This window comes from Lipophrys pholis (genome assembly GCF_963383615.2).
Source record: "Lipophrys pholis genome assembly, chromosome: 1".
Classification (NCBI taxonomy): Eukaryota; Metazoa; Chordata; class Actinopteri; order Blenniiformes; family Blenniidae; genus Lipophrys; species Lipophrys pholis.
Window position 1 is genome coordinate 27,016,306 of NC_137635.1, and position 21,973 is coordinate 27,038,278.

At 42.6% G+C, this 21,973-nt stretch overlaps 1 protein-coding gene across 1 annotated transcript in view; it reads left to right on the forward strand.

Annotated features, from left to right (window-relative positions):
• The window catches only part of LOC308109304 (MAM and LDL-receptor class A domain-containing protein 1-like), a gene marked incomplete at its 5' end in the record, with an annotated part of 53,222 nt that overhangs the window by 17,216 nt on the left and 14,033 nt on the right, over positions 1 to 21,973 (forward strand). The window contains 13 exons of the mRNA XM_080462785.1: positions 2,880 to 3,095; positions 6,764 to 6,925; positions 7,406 to 7,494; positions 12,836 to 13,003; positions 15,675 to 15,851; positions 16,035 to 16,143; positions 17,823 to 17,945; positions 18,047 to 18,146; positions 18,346 to 18,502; positions 19,229 to 19,343; positions 19,447 to 19,590; positions 20,094 to 20,281; positions 20,657 to 20,822. Of these exons, the coding sequence (XP_080318911.1) occupies positions 2,880 to 3,095; positions 6,764 to 6,925; positions 7,406 to 7,494; positions 12,836 to 13,003; positions 15,675 to 15,851; positions 16,035 to 16,143; positions 17,823 to 17,945; positions 18,047 to 18,146; positions 18,346 to 18,502; positions 19,229 to 19,343; positions 19,447 to 19,590; positions 20,094 to 20,281; positions 20,657 to 20,822 (1,914 nt within the window). The remainder of the gene's footprint in view (positions 1 to 2,879; positions 3,096 to 6,763; positions 6,926 to 7,405; positions 7,495 to 12,835; positions 13,004 to 15,674; positions 15,852 to 16,034; positions 16,144 to 17,822; positions 17,946 to 18,046; positions 18,147 to 18,345; positions 18,503 to 19,228; positions 19,344 to 19,446; positions 19,591 to 20,093; positions 20,282 to 20,656; positions 20,823 to 21,973) is intronic.

Here is a 21,973-nt window from a genome sequence, read left to right on the forward strand (position 1 = left end):
TATTTTATCCTTCAGTGTACTTAAATCTTCAATCCAATATTTAGTATTCCTCACAGGTTGTAGACCCCAGCTGACCCCCACCACTCGGTAACCTGGGAACCTTCGAAGCTGTCTCTCTCACAACCTTTGCTGTATTTCTCTGGTCTTCTGGCTGCTCTCCCAATGTCTTTTTTCTTTTCTAACCTCCACACAATACTTTGTATTCCTCCTGTTTTGGACTTCCAAAGTTATGCTGTAAAATACCACAGCTATTGCCAATTTACACTTTCCTCTGATGCCACTTTTCAGTGACTAATGTCTTCAGAACGAATTCTGCCCTTCTGTGTGCTTCCTTCTCCACTCTTGTACTCTTCATTGCCGTGCTCTATTTGCCCTCTTCCTGGAGTACGTGTTCACAATAGCTAATTCCATCTGTTTTGCCAAATCCACCAGCATCTGTCATTCTTCATTGCTGTGGCTGACACCATGCCCCACATCACATACTTAACATGTCCATTCCCTTCATCTGCTTCATCACATCTATTTTCCTTTTGCACCATTTCATCCAGCTCACTAACTCACACCCAACCTGGACAGCGTAGCCCTGAACTATAACACCATTTACCTGCAGCCCCATGCTCACCAGTTTATCTCTCTATTCATCTCTTAAACTGTCATTCTTCTTGCTGTTTGTTCCCATTGAAGAGCTGGTACCCAGATCGGATGTTCCTAGAATGACCTCACTTCCCTCTGATTCTCTGTTCACATAGAATCAGAGGCTCAATTAGAAAGACAGTTAGAAACTAAGGTTTAAACCGGCTTATCACTCAATGCAGCAGTGATGGATGTAAGAACATCCTGTGTAACAACTAGTGGAAGCGGCTGCTCAGGTTGCAGTGGTGACCCCTGTAGAAGGAGACGAGCCTCACAGAGCCTCTGCCACTCCTATTGTACATGTAAGGCAGTAGGGAGCTGCAGAGCTGCTGTCTTACTGTGTGTCTTGTTCAATGAGTCAGGAAGCACCATGCACCGCATTAATCTTAAATGGACTCAGCCTCGACGAAAGCAACATGTAAAATATTCCACTGTTGGTAACATTCCACACACCCTGCAGTGAATCTTAGCTTTCTTTTCTAAGGTTTGTTTATCACATCTGTTTTGTTGCTGCTTCTTCTCATCGTTATTTCATGAATCTGTTTCTTTCAAGAAGAGCTGACATTCAGATAACAGACCATCTTCCTTCCACTAACTGGCGTAACTTCAGTTAAAATTCAGATCATTGAGCAACTTGATCCTACTGACTGCTGGACCTTCAGCTCAACTTGATCAGTGAAACATCATTATTAGATGGCAAAGGGAGAGTGTCTCTCCAGAATATCTACATATTTGTTTTTGTCTGTAAATAGTTTTAAGACTAACTCAATGACAGTTTTCATCAACTTAATCATGAGTGTGTAATGTTGCATTGTTGCTCAGGAATGTCAGTTTCTAGATTTTTCTTCACCCTTAAGTCCATCGGTAACTTTCAATTAATTAATAAATTAGGATCACACATCTATTTTCCCTTTTACACCATAATTAATGAACTAATTAATTAATTGGTAGTGGAAGCGATGGTGTCCTCTTTCTGTCTTCTGTCATTTGTCCATTTTTCCCATTTCTTATTAAATAATGGCTCTCTCAGTCCCTCCATGACATGAATCTCCTCCACGGTGCACGCCTGCTGCTCCACGGTTGGGGGTGTTGCAGTTTGTACCATAGCCTTGTGTTTGACTTTTTACTTGCAGATGGGAGTATTCTATTGACATACTGATACTCTTTTTGTACTACAGCACCTGTAAAGTGTTCTAAGTATAGTACCTTCCAAGATTTGGGTATTTCCTGTCCTATCATTTCTTTCAAGCTGTGTCATATTTTGCCCCAGTGTTGTTTTAACTTGGCAAGTTTAAAATATGTGTGTGTCGTTTACATATATGATCTCCAGCATGGCTGCTAAATTGATGCCAGTCCCCTCCTGATGTATTAAAATATCAGATCAAATTTTTCCAATTAAACTCTCTCCGGGTTCTGGAGTTAGTGGACGTGCACTGCGTTGCACATATGGCAAACCTTTTTATTTTTAAGAGATTTGTTCCCCAAGCTCCTTTTTCAATTTGTCTTTGCCATAAAGAGAAGAAATGTTTCTGCATGACATCCAACCTTTGTATAGAGCCGAGATTACTCTGCATTTGTTCCCCTCACATGCTTTCTAAAAAATCCCTTTTATTTTATTTGCTGTGTCCGTTTCTATCTCTTTTTCACAGAAGTCTCTTGTTTGTAAGCATCAGAAATGTTCATGTCCAAGTCCAAATTTCTCCTGTAGTTTTTAAATAATCAGCAGCTTGGCCTGTTCAATTATGGTGCACATTGCTGTGATACCTTTATTTGCCCATTGCTTAAACCCTTTGTCATGAATACCAGGTATAAACCTTGAATCCCAACAAACCAACTCAAAGTCTGCCTCTCGCTCTCTCTCTCTCTGATTTATATTTCCCCATTACTGTGTTCACAAACTATCTTAATTGCCCTTTAATTCTTTGTGTGCTATTAAATTCTCTACTTTCTTGTTCTTCATATTTCTAAACATTTCCAGTCTGCTGCTTATCTCCTCATGCACCAGTACATCATGGGTTTGATTTGCGCAGCGTGGATTGGTAAAGCCAGATCTCCTTTATCTTTAGAGAGCTGCAGAGTTTTGAACCTGATCCTGGTTTTCTTTCCTCGTTATATAAACCTTGATATCAACTTGTCCCATTCTAAAAAAAATGTTTGTGGAATCCTCACTTGTAGAGATTGAAAAAGATATAAAAGCCAAGGTAAAATATTAATTCTTATCTCTATCCTGTCTGTAACTGTTATAGGGAGCAATGATCTTAAAGTGCTGCTGAGGCAAGGCTCCAGGACAACAGCTCTGTGGTGGCTGTCAGGAAACCATGGAGATTCTTGGCAACACGCCGAGGTCACAGTTGGGCGAATCACCCAGGATTTAACCATTGTGTTTGAAGCTTCAAGGATCTTCGACAAGCCGGGACACATTGCCCTCGATGATGTGGACTTCACCAACTGCAGCCTCCCTGGTAAGTTATGGCATTCTCATGCAAACCTCTGGAGAAGAAAAAGGGGCTGAGGACACAGCACTGAGACATGCTATTATTTGATGCTGAAGTCTCATTACCAGTCCTAACATTTGAAAGATGACAATGTTAAAAAAAGGAGCTATTATCGTAAAATCCATCCTTCTGTGATTGAGGTGGAAGAATAAATGATATTGTTATGGCATCTAAACTGGACCAACTGAGGCAAAATACCTACTGCAGGGGGTCCTGTACGCTGCTGTGAATGTGGGCCACTGCTACTCACTGTCAGGACGTGTGAGGATGGACCCAAACACAGACTCCCAAGGGTCCATAAAAACAGAATTTATTGTACAAAACGTCCAGCGACCACAAGGAACCAGTAGCGACAAGACAAGTTTACACAGACGACAGAGAGGGAGGGCTTTAAATACACTGGGAAGGCAGGGCGACTACAGGTGCCGCACATTAGTTGTGAGGAAGAACACGATAGGATAAGTGAAAATATGAGGTGAGACACACACGGGGAGACAGACACAGAGGGTACATCCGAATTGAAGGAGTTAGTGAAAGGTGTTAGGAGGCTTCCTAAAGGAGTTACGGAAAGGTGTTAGGAGGCTTCCTAAAGGAGTTAATGAAAGGTGTTAGGAAGGCTTCCTAAAAGAGTTAAGGAAAGGTGTTAGGAGGCTTCCTAAAGGAGTTAATGAAAGGTCTTAGGAAGGCTTCCTAAAGGAGTCAATGAAAGGTGTTAGGAAGGCTTCCTAAAGGAGTTAAGGAAATGTGTTAGGAGGCTTCCTAAAGGAGTTAAGGAAATGTGTTAGGAGACTTCCTAAAGGAGTTCGTGAAAGGTGCTCACGGTGGTGTGGCAGTCAGACAGCACTTTCACTTACTGTAGTGACGTCATAACAATGCGATGGCGGCTCAAGTTAGTGACGTCGGTCATGGTGGGGAAAGAACTACAAGTTTCCAGAATAGGACTTTGGGTTTTATATGATTTAAAGTTGTTCAAGGCAGATTATTGCTTTGGTAACTTACATAATCTGCTCCCTTTTTCCGACAAGGTGAGTTTCCCTGAACGCTCGGATGAGCGAGTCCTTTTAAATGTTGTCGCAGCAAGGAATCGTGGGGCAGCATGAGCTCGCCTCGTTTGCAAAAGGAAGCATCAGTGGTTCCTAGGCTAGGTTAAAGGAGGTTCTAAAGGAAGCAACAAGCCTCCTTTCCTTTGCTTATGGAGAATTCAGACCGTCCTTATCATGGCCGCGACACAAAACACTTCCGGGGTCGAGGAGAAGTCGATAGATAAGGAGTTAGGAGGGACAATTCAGACGTACCCAGAGACCTGACAGTAAAAGGGTTGACAAGGGGCCGGGGGAAGGCCAGCAGGAGCGACATCGCTCCCTCTCCCCTGGCAACAGGTGGTCTAGCCATCCAGTCCTCTGGGGCATCTTGATTGCCCCCACTGCTCGGCTGCTTTGGACACTGTCAGGGCCAGGAAGCGTCCTGGGGCCACTCGGGGAAGTAGAGAGGCAGCCGTCATCATCCTGGGCCTCCTCGGAGAATTGGAGAGGCAGGCCGCCTGTACGGGAACAGGCCACACGGGAGTCTTTAGGTACTTCCAAATTGATCCTCCTATCTCCTTATCTATCCACTTTTCCTTAACCCCGTGGATGACGTCACGGGGTTAAGGAAAGGTGTTAGGACGCTTCCTAAAGGAGTTAGTGAAAGCTGATCACGTTAGTGTGACAGTCGGACACCAGTTTCACTTAGTGTAGTCGTAATAATGCCACGGCGGCGCAAGGTAGTGACGTCTACCATGGTGGGGAAAAAACTACAAGTTTCTGAAAATGGACTACAAAAAGTTCATTTGGTTTCTAGATGATTTCACTTTGTCCAAGGTAGATTATTGCTTTGGTAACTTAAATGATCTGCTCCCTTTTACCAACATCGTGAGTTCGGATGAGCGGGTCCCTTTAAATGTTGTCGCTGCAAGGAATTATGGGGCAGCATGAGCTCACCTCGTTTGGTAAAGGATGCATCAGTGGTTCCTAGGCTAAGTGGTTCCTAAGCTAAAGGAGGTTCTAAAGGAAGCATCAGTGGTTCCTAGGCTAAAGGAGGTTCTAAAGGAAAAAATCAGTGGTTCCTAGGCTAAAGGAGGTTCTAAAGGAAGCATCAGTGGTTCCTAGGCTAAAGGAGGTTCTAAAGGAAGCATCAGTGGTTCCTAGGCTAAAGGAGGTTCTAAAGGAAGCATCAGTGGTTCCTAGGCTAAGTGGTTCCTAAGCTAAAGGAGGTTCTAAAGGAAGCATCAGTGGTTCCTAGGCTAAAGGAAGTTCTAAAGGAAGCAACGAGCCTCCTTTCCTTTGCTTATTGAGAATTCAGACAGTCCTTATCATGGCCGCCACACTAAACACTTCCGGGGTGAAGGAGAAGTCGATAGTTAAGGAGTTCGGAGGGACAATTCGGACGGACCTTTAAAGTGATGAGGTGCCGGTTGAGTCTGGTGGGAGACAACAGGTGCTGCACGTTAGTGCTGAGCAGGGAGAAAACGTGATAGGATAATTGAAAGCGTGAGGTGAGACACAAGGGGAGACAGACACAGAGACCTGAAGCATGTGAGTGAATGCTGCTGGTCTGAAGTCATTTAGGCAGGTGGATGGGACGGGTACTTTTTTCTAATATATAGAGTTTTGGATTTCGAAACTCAGACTTACTGATTTCTACTCATGAGTCTCTAATCTGGTTAACAGCATCACAATACTGGTAGTGTCAAGTTCCAATTCATAAGCTTATATTTTCAACATGCAAATACATTCTTAGGCCACACAATGGGGCAGAAGTTAGCGCTCTCACCTCACAGTGAGAAGGTCCAGGTTCAAATACCAGCAGGGCCGTTCTATGGGAAGTTTTCATGTTCTCTCTGTGTGGGCCTGGGTTTTCTCCAGGTACTCCTGTTTCATCCAACAGTCCAAAAACATGCATGTGAGGTTAAATGGGGCCACTAAATGTCCCCTAGGTGTGAGTGTGAGTGTGTATGATCGTTTGTCTCTGTGTGTTTGCCCTGCAATGGACCAGTGACCTGTCCAGACTGTATCCTGACCTCACCCATAATCAGCTGGGATTGGCTTCAGCGCCCTGTGACCCTGAGCAGCGTAACATGGTATAGAAGATGAATGTGCGGATTGACAATGGTTGTATCGATGCACTTTTACAGAGAAAGGTGTAACAACTCCAAAAACTGGATGGATGGATGGAAATAGGTTCTCAGAATCAGCAGGGACGTCTCCATACAGAGCAGTGTTCTAGTTGAAAAGCTGATTATAAGATTTTAAAATCAGGAGATTTTCTTTTCCTAATTTTTAACTGTTATTTAATCGAGTTTGCATATTCCTAAACATTTTTGTTTTCCTTTGCTAGAGCCCCAGCCATTGTGTCCTGAGAACATGTTCACATGTAACAACGCTGTATGTGTGGACCACTGCCGTGTTTGTGACTTCAGTGATGACTGTGGCGATTGGTCTGATGAGAACAACTGTGGTGAGAAATCACAAATGCTTATGTCATAAACTGTAGAGATGGTTGCATTATTAAGGTAATCGTAGTCCAAGTGCACTATTCAAATAAATAGGTGTGTATTTCTTGTTGGATATTTGTTAAAGTATCTGCTTCTAATACAGAGCAACGAGGTGTGGTGGAGCAATGCAGCTTTGAGCAAGGCTTATGCTTCTGGGCTGGGAGTGCTGAGGATGTGCCTGAAGGTGAATGGACACGTCACAAAGGACATGAAGCCTGGCCCGAACAGGGACCTCCCAGAGATCATACCCAGAACTCAGCTGCAGGTATGAAACTCTGAGATGAACGCGAAGTAATGACTCACGGCCTTTACAGTTTTTTCTTTTTATCAGTTTGCTTGAATAGTTTCTGACGCAGAGATCGAATTGGCCCATGGTCAGATTAATGTGCAGGTCAATATGCAACAAGATTATTTCCCCATTCAGTCAGTGGATCAATCCTGTAATGCTTTGAGACGTGATCAAATGATCCCACGTCCAGCTTTACCAGGAAGTATTGAAGATGATTGGTTAGCTGGACTAATGGGGCTGGTTGTGTTTCTTTAGAAAGTGAAAGACAAAGACTTTCTCCTTGTTCAGTGTCTGAAAAAAGCTTGAAGAATGTGTCTGAGAGCAGCGTTTCTTCTGAATCCTCCAATCCAGCTTTGACAAACATAGAATTGTCTTTTCCTGACCAGCTAATTCCTTCCCATCAGACTTTACTTTACATTCTGTGTGTCCAATGTTTAATCTGGTTATGTTTCACAGGTCACTATGTGATACCTGGGACTCACCTTGTGAAGGGCCAGACCTCAGAGATCCTCTCAAGAACTTTACTACCCAGCATAAACTGCTCTGTGAGTACATATCTATCAAATAAGGTATTTACAGTGGGGAAACCACTGTCCACAGGTCGGGAAACACCAGTTTACATAAATATATCATGTCACTTTAATAAGCTAGTATCACATCCAGGATTGGAGTTTTAAAATTCAGTGCATAGCTGGTCTGTGCATAAAAGAAAATACAATGTTAGATCATCTGCAATTTTAAACCGGGCAAAATAAACTTGCACCATTCTGACTAATAATAGTTCCACCAGTGGCGGCTGGTGATAAATGTCTTAGGTGAGGCTCTTCATTATTATTCAATTTCAGCCAATGTTAACTTAAATTAAATACAGTGCATTTATAAACCACATTACAACATGTTTTGCCTTTTTTAGATTGAGAGAGGCGTCAGTGGTGGAAGTTATTGTGCTTTTAAACAGCGAGTGAATAGAGAGCACTTAATATGACACTTTTATTAACATACTTGTAAACTAATACAAGCAGATGCTTCAGAAAATAAATGTGTTTTTGGGCTGGTTTACTGGAAATGACAGTCTGAGTTTAGGAACAACTAAAGGTATATTAGGTATATTTTCAAACAACACGTTAATCCATCTTTCAAAGCCTTTTAGAATGTTTTGAAAGAAACCTAAAACAAAGAATTGCAATAAACTGCTTTTTTTTTAGCTCATTTTTTCAGTCAATAAATAAGAACATTTATAAACATTAACAAACCTGGACACATTTGATAAATTCTCAACACATTTCTGTTTGTGTGCATTTAAAAATAACTACAATAGAGAAAGTTGAACCTGACCTGCAGCTTTTCAGACAAAAGTCTCCTTTTAAACCAGTAAATTAAACACACACAAAAAAAATAAAAGAACAACAAACAATAATTAACCACAGATTAAACCCAACAACCTCCACCCGTCCCACCCTGGCTCAAATGGAGATCACACATACTATGCTTGACAAAACAGCACTTAGTCTGGGAGGACCTGGAATTCCTTGAAGTATGAATTAAAAGGTTGCTATTTAGAAAAGAACCTATAAGTACACCCTCTCATCACGTATTTAATCTTCTCAAGTGTGAGGAAGAAAATGATATCAGTAATTCACCGTGATACAGAGGGGGGTTGGGGATTTCCACTGAGGCGGCGTTTGACAATTAAAGAAGTAAAATTTATCATTTCTCTTTGAGCCAAATTTAGTTGTGTTGGGACACTACCTGGACCGCCACCAACACCCGCAGCACGTAAGGGTTGAAAGCAGAGGGGGCACACTCGGGACGCCGGATGTTGTCGATGAGCCCCCTGGAGGTGTCGTGGGCCTATCATCGAAACACCAGTGAAACAGGGTGCCCACCTGATGACCCCAATGATGCTGACAACCCCCCCCCCCCTCCAGTCAATTAGACCAGCAACCGGAACAGCGTCAAAACCATCCTAACTCATTGACACCACTGATATCTCAGGAATGTTGTTTAATCGGGATTGTTTCACCTAGTCCTAAAAACAGAACTTCCTCCGGGATGATTTTAGACAACTTTAATTTGCAAAAAGTAACCCTGCGTATCACTTTAAACTGGGTAAGTGCCAGCTGTGGACAAGATGAGACCTGACCTACTCACCATCCCATCCCACCAATCTTCATCAATTTGAAGACCCATCTCCTCCTCCCATGCAGGCCTCGTTCTTGAGTTGGAGTGATCCCTGAGGTTCATTATGCGGTTATACATTACTGAGATAACCCCTCTGATTGGCGTCTTAAATGGGAGTAATTCTCCCCATAACTGACGAGGGGGTACAACGGGAGAAGCAGGAAAAGATTTAGAAATAAAAAGTCTGACTTGGAAGTACCTAAACATATGGTTTTGCGGGCAAATTATATAGTGATGACAAATTGGCAAAACTATTCAAAGTACTATATGAATACATATCAAGGAATCAATGTATACCTTGTTACGCCATGCTGAGAAAGCGTAATCAAACCGGTAAACTAGAAAAGAGGTGACGGCTAATGATCAGAGACTCACCGCTGGTTGTCTTTACCTCAACATCTCGTAAAAACACGCGAGAACAAACCAGAACTGACTTTAAGCCAAATACTGAGCCAGCGGCCATTTTGAAAAGCTCCCCAAGTTTTGTATATCAAATGACGCTGATTGGTTTAATTCTATGTCAGTTACTCTGGTGTTAATCAGTCATTGGTGAGCTCGCTAATAAGTCTCGCCTCCTCGGGGTAGCTTTCTGCAGCACCACACACACACACACACACACACACACACACACACACACACACACACACACACACACACACACACACACACACACACACACACACACACACACACAACTAGATAGAGTTTAAGAAAACGTCTCTTTTATTGAAGATTATCTATAGAAAATTAAGTAAATACAATTCAGGGCCGAACGTTAGTTTGTTGGCATAAACATATTTCAACTATATTACAGTTTATTAATATATGTTGCCCTTTGAATTTGCAAATTTGAAAGGAGGAATTTGGCTGAAAAGCTTCAGGTGAGGTTTGTCTTTCTCCATTATAATTACTTTTAAATGCACACAAGCACAAATGTTTTCAGAATTTTGCAAATGTGTCCAGGTTTGTTAATGTTTATAAATGTTTAGATATGCTCATATTTATTGACAGAAAATCTAGAAGCTTACAAAAGTACAAACGTTATTTTGCAAGTCCATTTTGAGCCACAATCCTAAAATGCGTTGGACGATGGATTGATGACTGGGGTGAAAATATACCTGAGGTTGGCTGTCATTTCCAGACTGTCATTTCCAGTAAACCAGCCCCACAACACATTTATTTTCGAAAAAGTGACTAATGAAGTATCTGCTTGTATTTCTTACAAGTGTGTTCAAAAAAGTGCTATCTTAATGTGTGCTCTCTAGTCACTATATATATATATATATATATATATATATATATATATATATATATATACACTGAACAAAAATATAAACGCAACACTTTTGTTTTTGCTCCCATTTTTCACGAGCTGCACTCAAAGATGTAAAACATTTTCTATATACACAAAATACCTATTTCTCTCAAATATTGTTTACAAATCTGTCTAAATCTGTGTTAGTGAGCACTTCTCCTTTGCTGAGATAATCCATCCCACCTCACAGGTGTGACATATCAAGATGCTGATTAGACAGAATAATGTACAGGTGTGCCTTAAGGCCAATTCATCCTCCATAAGAACAAGAAGAAAGTTCTGCAGTGCACGTCCTGCCAAAGAAAATTATGTAACTTCCTTCGTCCAGCTCCCTCTGGCCGAAGAAATTTCTTTTGGCTGTTCTGACCGTCCTGGCCGTCCTGTGTAGGAGCTGCACTGCCAAAACTTCTGCTCTGCGCATGTGTGTTCCAGTTCGCTCATGACTATCAGTCATATTTTAATCATATTTAGCTTGTAATTTTTAGCTCACTACTGTACGAGCGCCGCAGCTTGTTAAAATGTCGGAGTGCAGGCTTACATGATGCACCTGAACGCATCACGAACAGCTGTCAGCTCCTGTAGTTAAAACCAGACCAACATGGCGCTCTGACAAAAACTCTCTTTTATTACTGAAACAGTTTGGAGAAATGTGTTTCTGAAAGCTCTGGAGACCAGAAATAAACTGTGCAGTTGAAAAGTTAAAATGCCGCATCACAGACATGTGACTGCTGTGAGGGGGCGTGGCCTGCTGTGAGGGGGCATGGCCTGCAAGTTTGACAGCTTCTCATCGAAGTATGAACAGTCCTGCTGAAAAAGATTTTTTTTCGGCACTGCTGAATTTTCTTCTTGTTCTTATGGGTTCAAAAAGGGAGTATGTAGGGACCTTTGGGGTGGCCACAACAAAAGGCCACTCTGAAATGTGCAGTTTTGTTTTATTGGGGGTGCAGAAAACCAGTCAGTATCTGGTGTGACCACCATTTGCTTCACGCAGTGCAACACATCTCCTTCACATAGAGTTGATCAGGTTGTTGATTGTGGCCCGTGGAATGTTTGTCCACTCCTCTTCAATGGCTGTGCCAAGTTGCTGGATATTGGCAGGAACTGGAACACGCTGTCGTAGACTCCGATCCAGAGCATCCCAAACATGACAGCATACTCAAATGTCCGCTGAGTATGCTGGCCATGCAAGAACTGGGATGAATTGTGTACAGGTCCTTGCAACATGGGGCCGTGCTGCAACATGAGGTGATGGTCGTGGATGAATGACACAACAATGGGCCTCAGGATCTCGTCACGGTATCTCTGTGCATTCAAAATGCCATCAATAAAATGCACCTGTGTCTGTTGTCCAGAATATATGCCTGCCCCCATAACCCCACCGCTACCACGGGCCACTCCATCCACAACGTTGACATCAGCAATCCGCTCTCCCCCACTGTCTGCCATCTGCCCTGAACAGTGAAAACTGGGATTCATCCGTGAAGAGAACACCTCTCCAATGTGCCAGACGCCATCGAATGTGAGCATGTTGCCCGCTCAAGTTACGACGAGGGGCTGCAGTCAGGTGGAGACCTCGATGAGGATGACGAGCATGCAGATGAGCTTCCCTGAGACGGTTTCTGACAGTTTGTGCAGAACTTCTTTGGTTCTGCAAACCGATTGTTGCAGCAGCTGTGTGGGTGGCTGGTCTCAGACCATCATGGAGGTGAACATGCTGGATGTGGAGGTCCTGGGCTGGTGTGGAGGTCCTGGGCTGGTGTGGAGGTCCTGGGCTGGTGTGGTTACACCTGGTCTGTGGTTGTGAGACCAGTTGGATGTACTGCCAAATTCTCTGAAACGCCTTTGGAGACGGATTATGGTCGAGAAATGAACCTTCAATTCACGGCATCAGCTCTGGTGGACATTCCTGCAGTCAGCATGCCAATTGCACGCCCCCTCAAAACTTGTGACATCAGCGGCATTGTGCTTGGTGATCAAACTGCATGTTTCATAGTGGCCTTTTGTTGTGGCCACCCTAAGACACACCTGTGCAATATTCAAGCTGTCTCATCAGCAGCTTCATATGCCACACCTGTGAGGTGAAATGGATTCTCTCTGCAAAGGAGAAGTGCTCACTAACCACTTCTTTGACAGAAATCGGTCTTTTGTGTTTATAGAAAATGTTTTAGATCTTTGAGTTCAGCTCACGAAAAATGGGAGCAAAAACAAAAGTGTTGCATTTATATTTTTGTTCAGTGTTTAAGGAAATTGGAGGCACGTTTTCCGTGTGTACATTTTATTTTCCTTCTCTTGCTTATCTCTGATGTAAATGGTTAACCTACTGCAGGAAGAAGACATATCACAAAGCAAAGAGTCCCATATTTTTTAATGATGTGTTCCAATCCTCTCAGGTGAGATTTTACTACTTCAGCTTGAATGATTCCACGGCCAAGATGACGACACTGATAAGGACACAACGTTTTGGTAACAACGACACCATTATATGGCTCAGGGGCCCGTCGGACAGCTACAGCTGGCAAAGAGCAGAGGTCCGCTTCTCGTCCTCCGCTATCAGCAAGGTGAGTTTGACGAGCTTCTTACAGGACCATTATTGGACGAGTGTTTTCTGAGATGTTGTCTCGGGTTGCGTGAGGTTGTCTGGCCAGGAGTTGTACTGTGTTTCCGGCATTCTTACCTCTTCAATATTAGTTAGGTTAGCCTCTTCGTGTGAACTTTTGAAATGTACTTCAAATTTTGTGGGGTTTTTACGTTCCAGAAATTTGCCATATATTTCGCCAAGTTCCACAACAAAGCACTTGATACACAGTCCCACTCAAATATTCCCACATGCTCTGGGCGAAGTGGGCAACTGCCAAGGGCTCAAACTCAACAGGGGTGCTCCGGCTCAGATACGGTCTTGTGACTCCACCCCCCGTCTGCGCAGACAGTTGTCAGCTCCTGCAGTTAACACCAGACCAACATCGCAGTTCGGACACAAACTTTATCTTTTATTACTGAAACAGCTCAGAGAAATGTACTTCTGAAAACAAATAAGCTGTGCAGTTGAAAAGTTAAAACGCCGCATTGCAGCTGACAGTTTTTAGTGCTGCGTTCAGGTGCATGACGTAAGTGCGCCCTCCGACAGCTGCGGGTCTCAGCCAGTAGCGACGTTACATACTCAACATGATTAAAATTTGAATTATACAGTCATTAGTGAGCTGGAGCGTGCATGCGCAGCACACGGCAGTGCCGAAGTATGGGGGGTGTGGGGCGTTATGGGCACAAACAAGACCATTCTTCGCGAGCGGCGAGGGCGGAAAACTAGCCAGGTCCGCTACTGCACATGGGATTCTGGTGTTTTCTCTCGACTCTCGCTGCCATGACGTCTGCAGCCGTATGGACGGAGTCGGTTCACAAAGACACAAACTCAAACCACTTTCTTCATGATTTCAGTTACTTTTAGTTAGTTTTTGTAGGTACTCTAACAGTTTGAGTTAAATATAGTTTTTTCTTTCTGTGCGGCTGCTACCAATGGAAGGTGAAGACATTTACCTCAGGGAATTAGGAATTTTTCTTCCAGCCTTGTTGAGAGAAACTTACAACTGAAATACTATGATTAAAGTACAAAAGGCCTGAAACAGCTAAAAGTGCTCAAACCTCAAACTCTCTCTGTGCCTAAAACTCAACAGGGGTAAAAATGGCAAAACTGTGAAAATGACAAAAACATCTCAAATATGGAATAAAAAAACTAAACTAAACATCATTAGTATGTCTAAAACTGGATACAAGTTCATGCTCCTCTTTTTTTTCCAGACCTTTATTTATTTATTTATTTATTTATATATATATATATATATATATATATATATATATTTTTTTTTTTTTTTTTTTTTTTTTTTAACAGCACAAACAAAGAAAAGTCTAAAACAACAAAAAAGTCCAAATCAAAACAAATTGTGGTACAATGCTTCACTTTAGTGAATGGCAATTAATAAGTTCCGTTATGCATAATGTTCACGTGCCCATGTATACATGGATGCACATTGGCACGATAATTGTAAGACAGAGTATTGTAGGAGAAAAAAAAACTGGAACAAACATGAAACTAACCAAACTGCAAATAAACAGTAAATATCAGCGCGCTGTAGTGTGAGCTCACACAGAAATTGTAAAATGTGTGTACATCAGTGTCAAGAGTGGCGTGTGGATCAAAAAACCTTGTAATCCGTAAATTGGTCATATTGTGGCACTGGCAAAGGTATGCGCTCTACTGAGTACCTGTTCCAGTTGGGGACCGAGCCCTTCAGAGGCCTGGCCCGGAGGTAAGGACCCTATTGTTTTTGTAATGTTTCTTATTATTCTTTCTTTTTCCGCCGCGTCATTAGACCCAACTTTGACCCACTAAACAGGCTCAAAAGTGCATCAAATTTGGCACTCTCATCAACACTGGCGAAAAATCTTTGAAAATTAAAAATTAAGCCCCCAAGTGCCAAAATGTGCTCTCTAGCGCCATCTAGAAACCCTAAAACGGCCACCACGGCCCGTAGGAATGTCATAGGGAGATCAAACCAAAACTCAATTGTTTATATCATCAAGACATCAAATGCACGCGCCGATACCCCTGACCTAAATCCAACAGGAAGTCTGCAATTTACCTTTCAAAATAAGATGTTCACCCAAAAAAGGCTCTTGCACAAACTTTATCTCCACTGAGGGCGAATGTAGGATCGGCTACACGATTGAATGACAGAGGAGATGCTTCTGCCCAAAACATCTGTACAACTTTTTGACTCCTCAAGCGGTTTCGACTTAATCAGCAGTCAAAGCACCGAATGCCAAATCCCTGTCACTATGAGTGCGGATGGCCCGGAGCACAGACTCAGAGTTCCATAAAAACCAGAGTTTATTTTACTAAACGGTCCAGAGTGCGTGTTCCCGATCAAGGCTGCTTGTAGCTTTAATTAATTGTGTGTTTGGTGACAGACCAGCACATTGTACATTAAATTCCTCAGTGAAAAGCCCTCTGAGTTTGAATGATGGTTACTGTCCTGCATTCAGTATTCTTATTCGTGTGTGTGTGTGCATGTGTGTGAGAAAATCCAATAAAAGTATTTGTTTAAAATAATGATTTGCATCTTGCTTGTGTATAAAAAGAATTCAAACTTTGAATTAAGAAATATGGAGTTTGTTTTTCGATATGAATCATAAAGAGAAACGAAGTTGGCTATTTTCTCTCTTCCTCCTCCTCAGATTGTCTTTCGCTATGAGCTCAGTGAGCGTCCCAAAGGGACGGTTGCACTGGATGACATATCCTTCTCCAAGGAATGTGCATTTGACCCCAACAACACCCAATTACCAAACACATCACCCACCTCTGCCCCACCCACCTCCCCCAGTACATCCACTTTGCCAGGGAACCCGTGTCAGGTAACACACACACACACACACACACACACACACACACACACACACACACACACACACACACACACACACACACACACACACACACACACACACACACACACACACACACACACACACACACACACACACACACACACACACACGGATCCTATGAATCTGAGGTTCAAACTGTGGCTTTTGCAGGATGATGAGTTTTTCTGCTGGGAGTCAAATGGACCAGAGTGTATTCTGGGAGCTCTACGGTGTAATTACCACCCTGACTGCACTCATGGGGAGGACGAGGTCGACTGTGGTGAGTGCTGCTCGTAGCATTTATTATTCTGCAAGAACAATGTCACAAACTGGATTTTTAGGTCATCTAATTGACAAATGTTTACTTTTGATCCATTTGAAAATATAAATGAGTATTTTCTTTGCTTCACACCGTTTTAACCTCTATGCCAGGGGTTGGCAACTCTCAACACCCAAAGAGCCACTTGGGCCAATTTCCCAATGAAAAAAGCACAACGGGAGCCACAAAACCCCTTTGACATATCAATGAAGATAACATTGCATATATCAATTTAAAGTTCTATGCTCCGTGTAAAAAAGTAGGGAGTAGCCCATCAAAAATGAAGAGTAAAGAAAATCGTGTTTTTAAAAAGAACTAACTGGCCTTCCCACACAGCAGGTTAGAATCATAACCAACTGGACTAGAGTGGTTCCATGTATGAAGTGGCTTCCTACAAGGAAGTTGTCACCACGTCACTCGGTTCATCGCTTTGATGAAAGTTCTGGCCCAAATTTAATGTTCCTTTTACAAAGAACACAACATAAGTGAGGAGGGAGGAGAGAGAGAGGGAGAGGGGCAGCGCCTCCTTCCCAACCCAGGAGCTTCTGACCGACCTGGAATAGACCAGCACCGTCTCGGTGTTCCGAGTCATCATCCGCCTAGTGTGAAATGGTGAAGGATCTTCATCAGCATCAGTCCACACAGGAAGGTCACCACAGGGGACCGCAGCAGAGGGACCAAAGGGCCACAGGCTCCTCCGGGGTCGCCGGTCGCCGACCCCTGCTCTATGGCGATGGTTTTGACTTACAGTAAAATGATTGAAGCAGCTGATTGGAACATTTTTCATGTGGAGCTACAAAACATGTTTAAACTTTTGAAAATATAGAGAAGACGGCTCAGCCGCCAGGATTTTGGCTATACACAAAAGAAGGGCGTGGTCCTGGCGGCCCCTGGAAGATCACCATGAAACAGGAACTGATGTGTCGCTCTGTTGTACATGCTGCAATCTGCCTGAAACTTTACATGTGTGACCTACCCTGATCAATTCCATTGACCAAAATAGTCACAGTGATAGCACCACCTGGTGGATGGACAGGAAGTGCTGCATAACTAGCCTGTACATGCTTCAATATACCTCAAACTTTACATATACGATCACTATTAGTTACAGCGCCACCGAGGGGAAATTGCTTCTAATCGCTGACCAGAAAGTATGCAATGACCCATTCAACGCTGCTTGCAGATTTTATTAAATTTTTTTAGCTTATTCTAACTCAAGAGATATGGGGTTCTTTTGAAACTGAGACTGTTTTGTTTACTGACATAACTTAGTGAAGGCTTCATTGAGCAACTCCAGAGGAAGTCGAGAACAAGGGAGTCCCATTTCCTGCTTCAGCAGCAATCTGATGTTGATGTGGTCTTAAAGCTTGTAAAAAAGCCAGATAAGGAACCCCTCATTGCAATTAGGTGTGTTGTACCTGAGAGAGACTTAAAACATGCAGGGCGCTCGTCATGGAGGGCCGAGTGTCAAAACATCTGCTGTAAAGCCACATGTGGGGGCACAGCTGTGTTCAAGATCTCTAACAATACCTTAAAAAACATAACGTTACATGTTCTGTGTAGAATCAAACTTTTTTTGTTCGTCGCCTTGGCCCCTGTTTTCCACAAGAATAGCTCCGGTGTTGTTTTTTCTTTTTTAGGTCCTTGCACGTTTGAGTCTGACCAGTGCCGGTGGACTGTTACCAGTGACAAGGAGATCGTGTGGGAGAGAATGAGAGCCACCAACGGCACTGAGCCACCGACTGATCACACTACAAGCACAGGTGGCTGTTCACTGACAGATGGCACAGTTAAATTTGAGTTGCATGTTGGTCACAGCTACATTTCCTTCCGCTTGGTTGATTTTGCTGTTCCTCATTCTCAGGCTACTACATGAGAGTGAATTTCAGCGCTGGGTCTGCACAGATTGAAGCAAAACTTCAGAGTCCCATGTTGGCCCCTTCATCTCCCTACTGTCTGATTTTGTAAGATAAAACAACAAGCACTTCTTTAATCATCACCATGCCAAATGTCTGTAAAATATCCGTTGTGACGATGAGTTTTAATGTTTGAGTGCATGAATTTCTCAATGCCCCTCACTCGCCCCCACCCATCTTTCAACCATGCAACTATCTTCCCAATCCAACACTCTCCACTTCTTCCTTCCTTCTTTCCTACACCCAGGTTTCACTTCTACATCAGTGCACACAGTGCTGGGTCACTCAGAGTGCTTATGCAGCAAGCTGAAGGGAGTGAAGCAATCCTGTGGTCACGCAGTCAGAACACTGTCTCCCGCTGGATCCCAGAACATCTGCCACTCGGCCTGCAGCGGCCTCAGAAGGTGTTTCACCATGCATTCACTCAGCTTCCACACACACATTTACTTAAATGCAAAACCAAGCAATGGTAATGATAGGGCTGAGGGTCACTTAAATGTATGTCACTTAACCTTGTTGACTGCGTATGACTTCCAAGTTACAAATAGGTTTATTTTTCAACCCATTCTACATTGTTTTAAGCTCAGCATATTGGATTGTTGATATGCAAAATGAATAGAAAGCAACTTAGTTTTCTATTAAAGCTGTCAAACGTTTCTGTTATTCGTCTTTGTTAAGCTCATTATAGGTAAGCACTAGTTCTGACAAGTTGTTACTGAGCAATGTTGGGCATAATATGTCCTTTTAGTTTCACAGGGTTGCTTGCTTTTGCAGATGAAACAAATTGTTGTTTTATTAAACAAGTTTCCCATCTTGATTACCAAAAGATCACTTTGACACACAATTGCCAATGACCAGAAAAAACGACATAATTCACCTAATGCATTAATCTTAATTGAGCAATATAAATGTTTATTCACACATGGCACTATATATTGTGCATTCCGTGACATTTATCACCAAAAGAGGCATTTTCATCTCTTTCAACCAAAATAAAACCAAACATCATTAGAACAAATCGTTTGAAAGACGAGGAATAATTTTGGATTCACAGCATCAAACTTAATAGCACCTTGTATTATGCATGCCAATTGTATTATGGGTGACAATTACTTTCGTGCAATTGTTAGGTTTTGTTCAGCACCATGAATGGAGCATCTGAAGACGGCACTGCTGCAGGGGAGCACATTGCTGCTGTGGACGACATCTCTTTTCTGAACTGTGAGATAAACTACCAACCACCGGGTACGTGAAATGTGAACTCAGTGGAGCTGACGTGTCATTCACCCTGGCTGCTGCTGCTGCTTTGTTTGCACCCTGTTAAAGGTGACTTGTTTTCCCTCCTCAGCTCTGTCTTCCTATGGCTGCTCATTTGAAGACGGGTTGTGTGACTGGATGCAGGGTGCTGATGATGGGCTGGACTGGCTCTTCAGGTCGGATCCCACTGAAAGCCTCAACACAGGGCCTGCAGCAGACCACACCACCGGAAAAGGTCCCTCGCGTGCTGAACAGTTTTTTTTTCATAAAAGCAACTTCCTCAGTTTCAACTTTTGAAATTACAAAACAACTTTCTGCATTGAAAGATTATGTGGGGGTCTAGTTCTTTTAACGGTAACTGTTTACTAATCTTGGTTTGCTGAAACTTACCCGATACTATTTACTGAAGAAATTCAGTGTTAAAGAGAAACGCAGCGATGTCAGTTACAGTCATAGTAACAGACACCTGAAACCTTTTGAGCTCTAAAGTAAATCCAAAGATTGTCAGATGTCTGAGGTTCAGGAAGTACACGGCTTTGCTAATCGTTTAAGTCCTTTAAGAATGTGCGTTTGTTTCATATAAAGAGGATTGAGGGCATAGAAAAAAATAATTTCCTGAAAAAACTCTCTTAATTAGACATTTGTTATATTTGTCGATGGAGGTAAAAAAAAAAATTGTATGCAACATGTTGAAAGAAGCCGCAGACATGTTTCAAAGATTTCTGCTTTTTTCTCCAGGGAAATACATTTACATGGAAAGTTCCCCACCCAGTTTAAAGGGGCACAAAGCCCAGCTCAAGTCTTTGGTCTTACCTCCTGCTGGTGAGAAGGGATACTGCCTGACATACTGGTACCACATGTTTGGAGCCACTGTTGGTACCCTGAAGGTGTTTCTACAAACAATGAACCCCCAAGAGAAAACACTGGTATAGTATGCATGAAAACATCTCAGGCTTTGTTTGTTTTTTATCGTTTTGTGTTTTTTTTTACATCTGATCAAGCAATGAAGTGACAGAGGTCAAAGAGGGCCAAACATTTTTCTTCTTTAAGGACACTTTACTTCCTTTTGCTGTAGTATTTAAAAAAATGCTCTCAGGGCTGATTGAGAAATATTTGCGACTGTTAAATCTCTCCTCTCTGTTAATGTGCTTTTCTCATAATTGTGAAATGCTGATTGCAAAACAATGCTGATGTATGATCTGAGTGCAAGTTGCACAGTTTCAGCACACAAATGCTGTGTTGCAAAAACTTCCTCACATCCTTACTGGTGTGATTGATTCCGCTCTCTGTCATTCCTGGAGGTGTGGCAAACATCAGGAAACCAACAGGATGAGTGGCGGGAGGGCCGGAGTCATGTGACCCTGCAGAAAGTCCACCAAGTTATTCTGGAAGCGACTGTGGGAGGAGAGGCTGGAGACATAGCTGTCGATGACATCTCCTTCATCTCTGGACCGTGTCACGATTCGGGTAACAAAACTGGACCAAACACCCAAAAGGTTTAGCATTAATATTCACATTAATGAAGCTTCCAAACGGTGGCGGCTGCTGGTCATTTTCTTCGGTGGGGCTCTTCATTATTCTTCAGTTCCAGCCAATCCTAAATGAATTCAAATACAATGCGTTTAAAAAGCACATTACAACAGTCTTGCCTGTTTTTAGATTGACAGAGTTGCCAGATTGCCCCCAGTTATGAAAAGTAGTGTACTTTTAAACAGCTAATGAATAGAGAGCACTTATTAGGATCATACGTTCATTACCATATTTGTAAACAAGCTTAATTTGTCCTTTGAGAAAATGGATTTGTTTTGGGGCTGGTTTACTTGAAATGACAGTCATTTAAGAAGTTGAGGAAAAACAGAAGGTATAGGGTATATTTTCAAACAATACATCAATCCATCGAAACATTTATAAACATTAACAAACACATTTCCGTTTGTGTGTATTTAAAAATAACTATAATGGGGAACGTTGAACCTGACCTTCAGCTTTTCAGCCAAATTTCTCTTTTCAAACGGTAAATTAGAAGAGAAGTGACAGAGACACCCTCAAGGTGTGCATTATACATTATACGTAACTTTCATTATGAAAGGTGCACACATTTTTCATAAATTATAGACATTGCTTTATATTTTTTTAAAGGGCTTGGAGGGCTTTTCATTAAAAAAAGACATTTAGAAAAACGGGACTTGATTTTGCTTGGGGGGGGGGACTGAAGCCCCTCAGCTGCCTTCTTGTACATTTCGATGTGCTCTTGATTTGAAACATCTCAGTCTAATGATTTTGTCATTACCAGGTTATATCTTTACTGTCTCTTAAAGAGCTCCTCCTTGTAATCAGATGTGGGAGAGGGAGGCAAGGAGGGACGTAAGATTATGGAGGGAGAAGGTACGGAGCAGCAGAGTGGTGGCCGGGTTAAAGCTTTTGCCTTTTGACAGAAACACCAGTTAAGAGTCCGTTTGTGGAGAATCTGGGTGGATCTTGTCTTTGGATTGTGGCTGAGGCACAAGGAACACCTACAAAGTCTGTCTCTGACAGTGTGTCCAGGATGGTGCCCTGCCTTTCATCTCAAACTTGCAGGAGTGGACAAAAGCCAATCCTTATCTTATATTGACAACGGA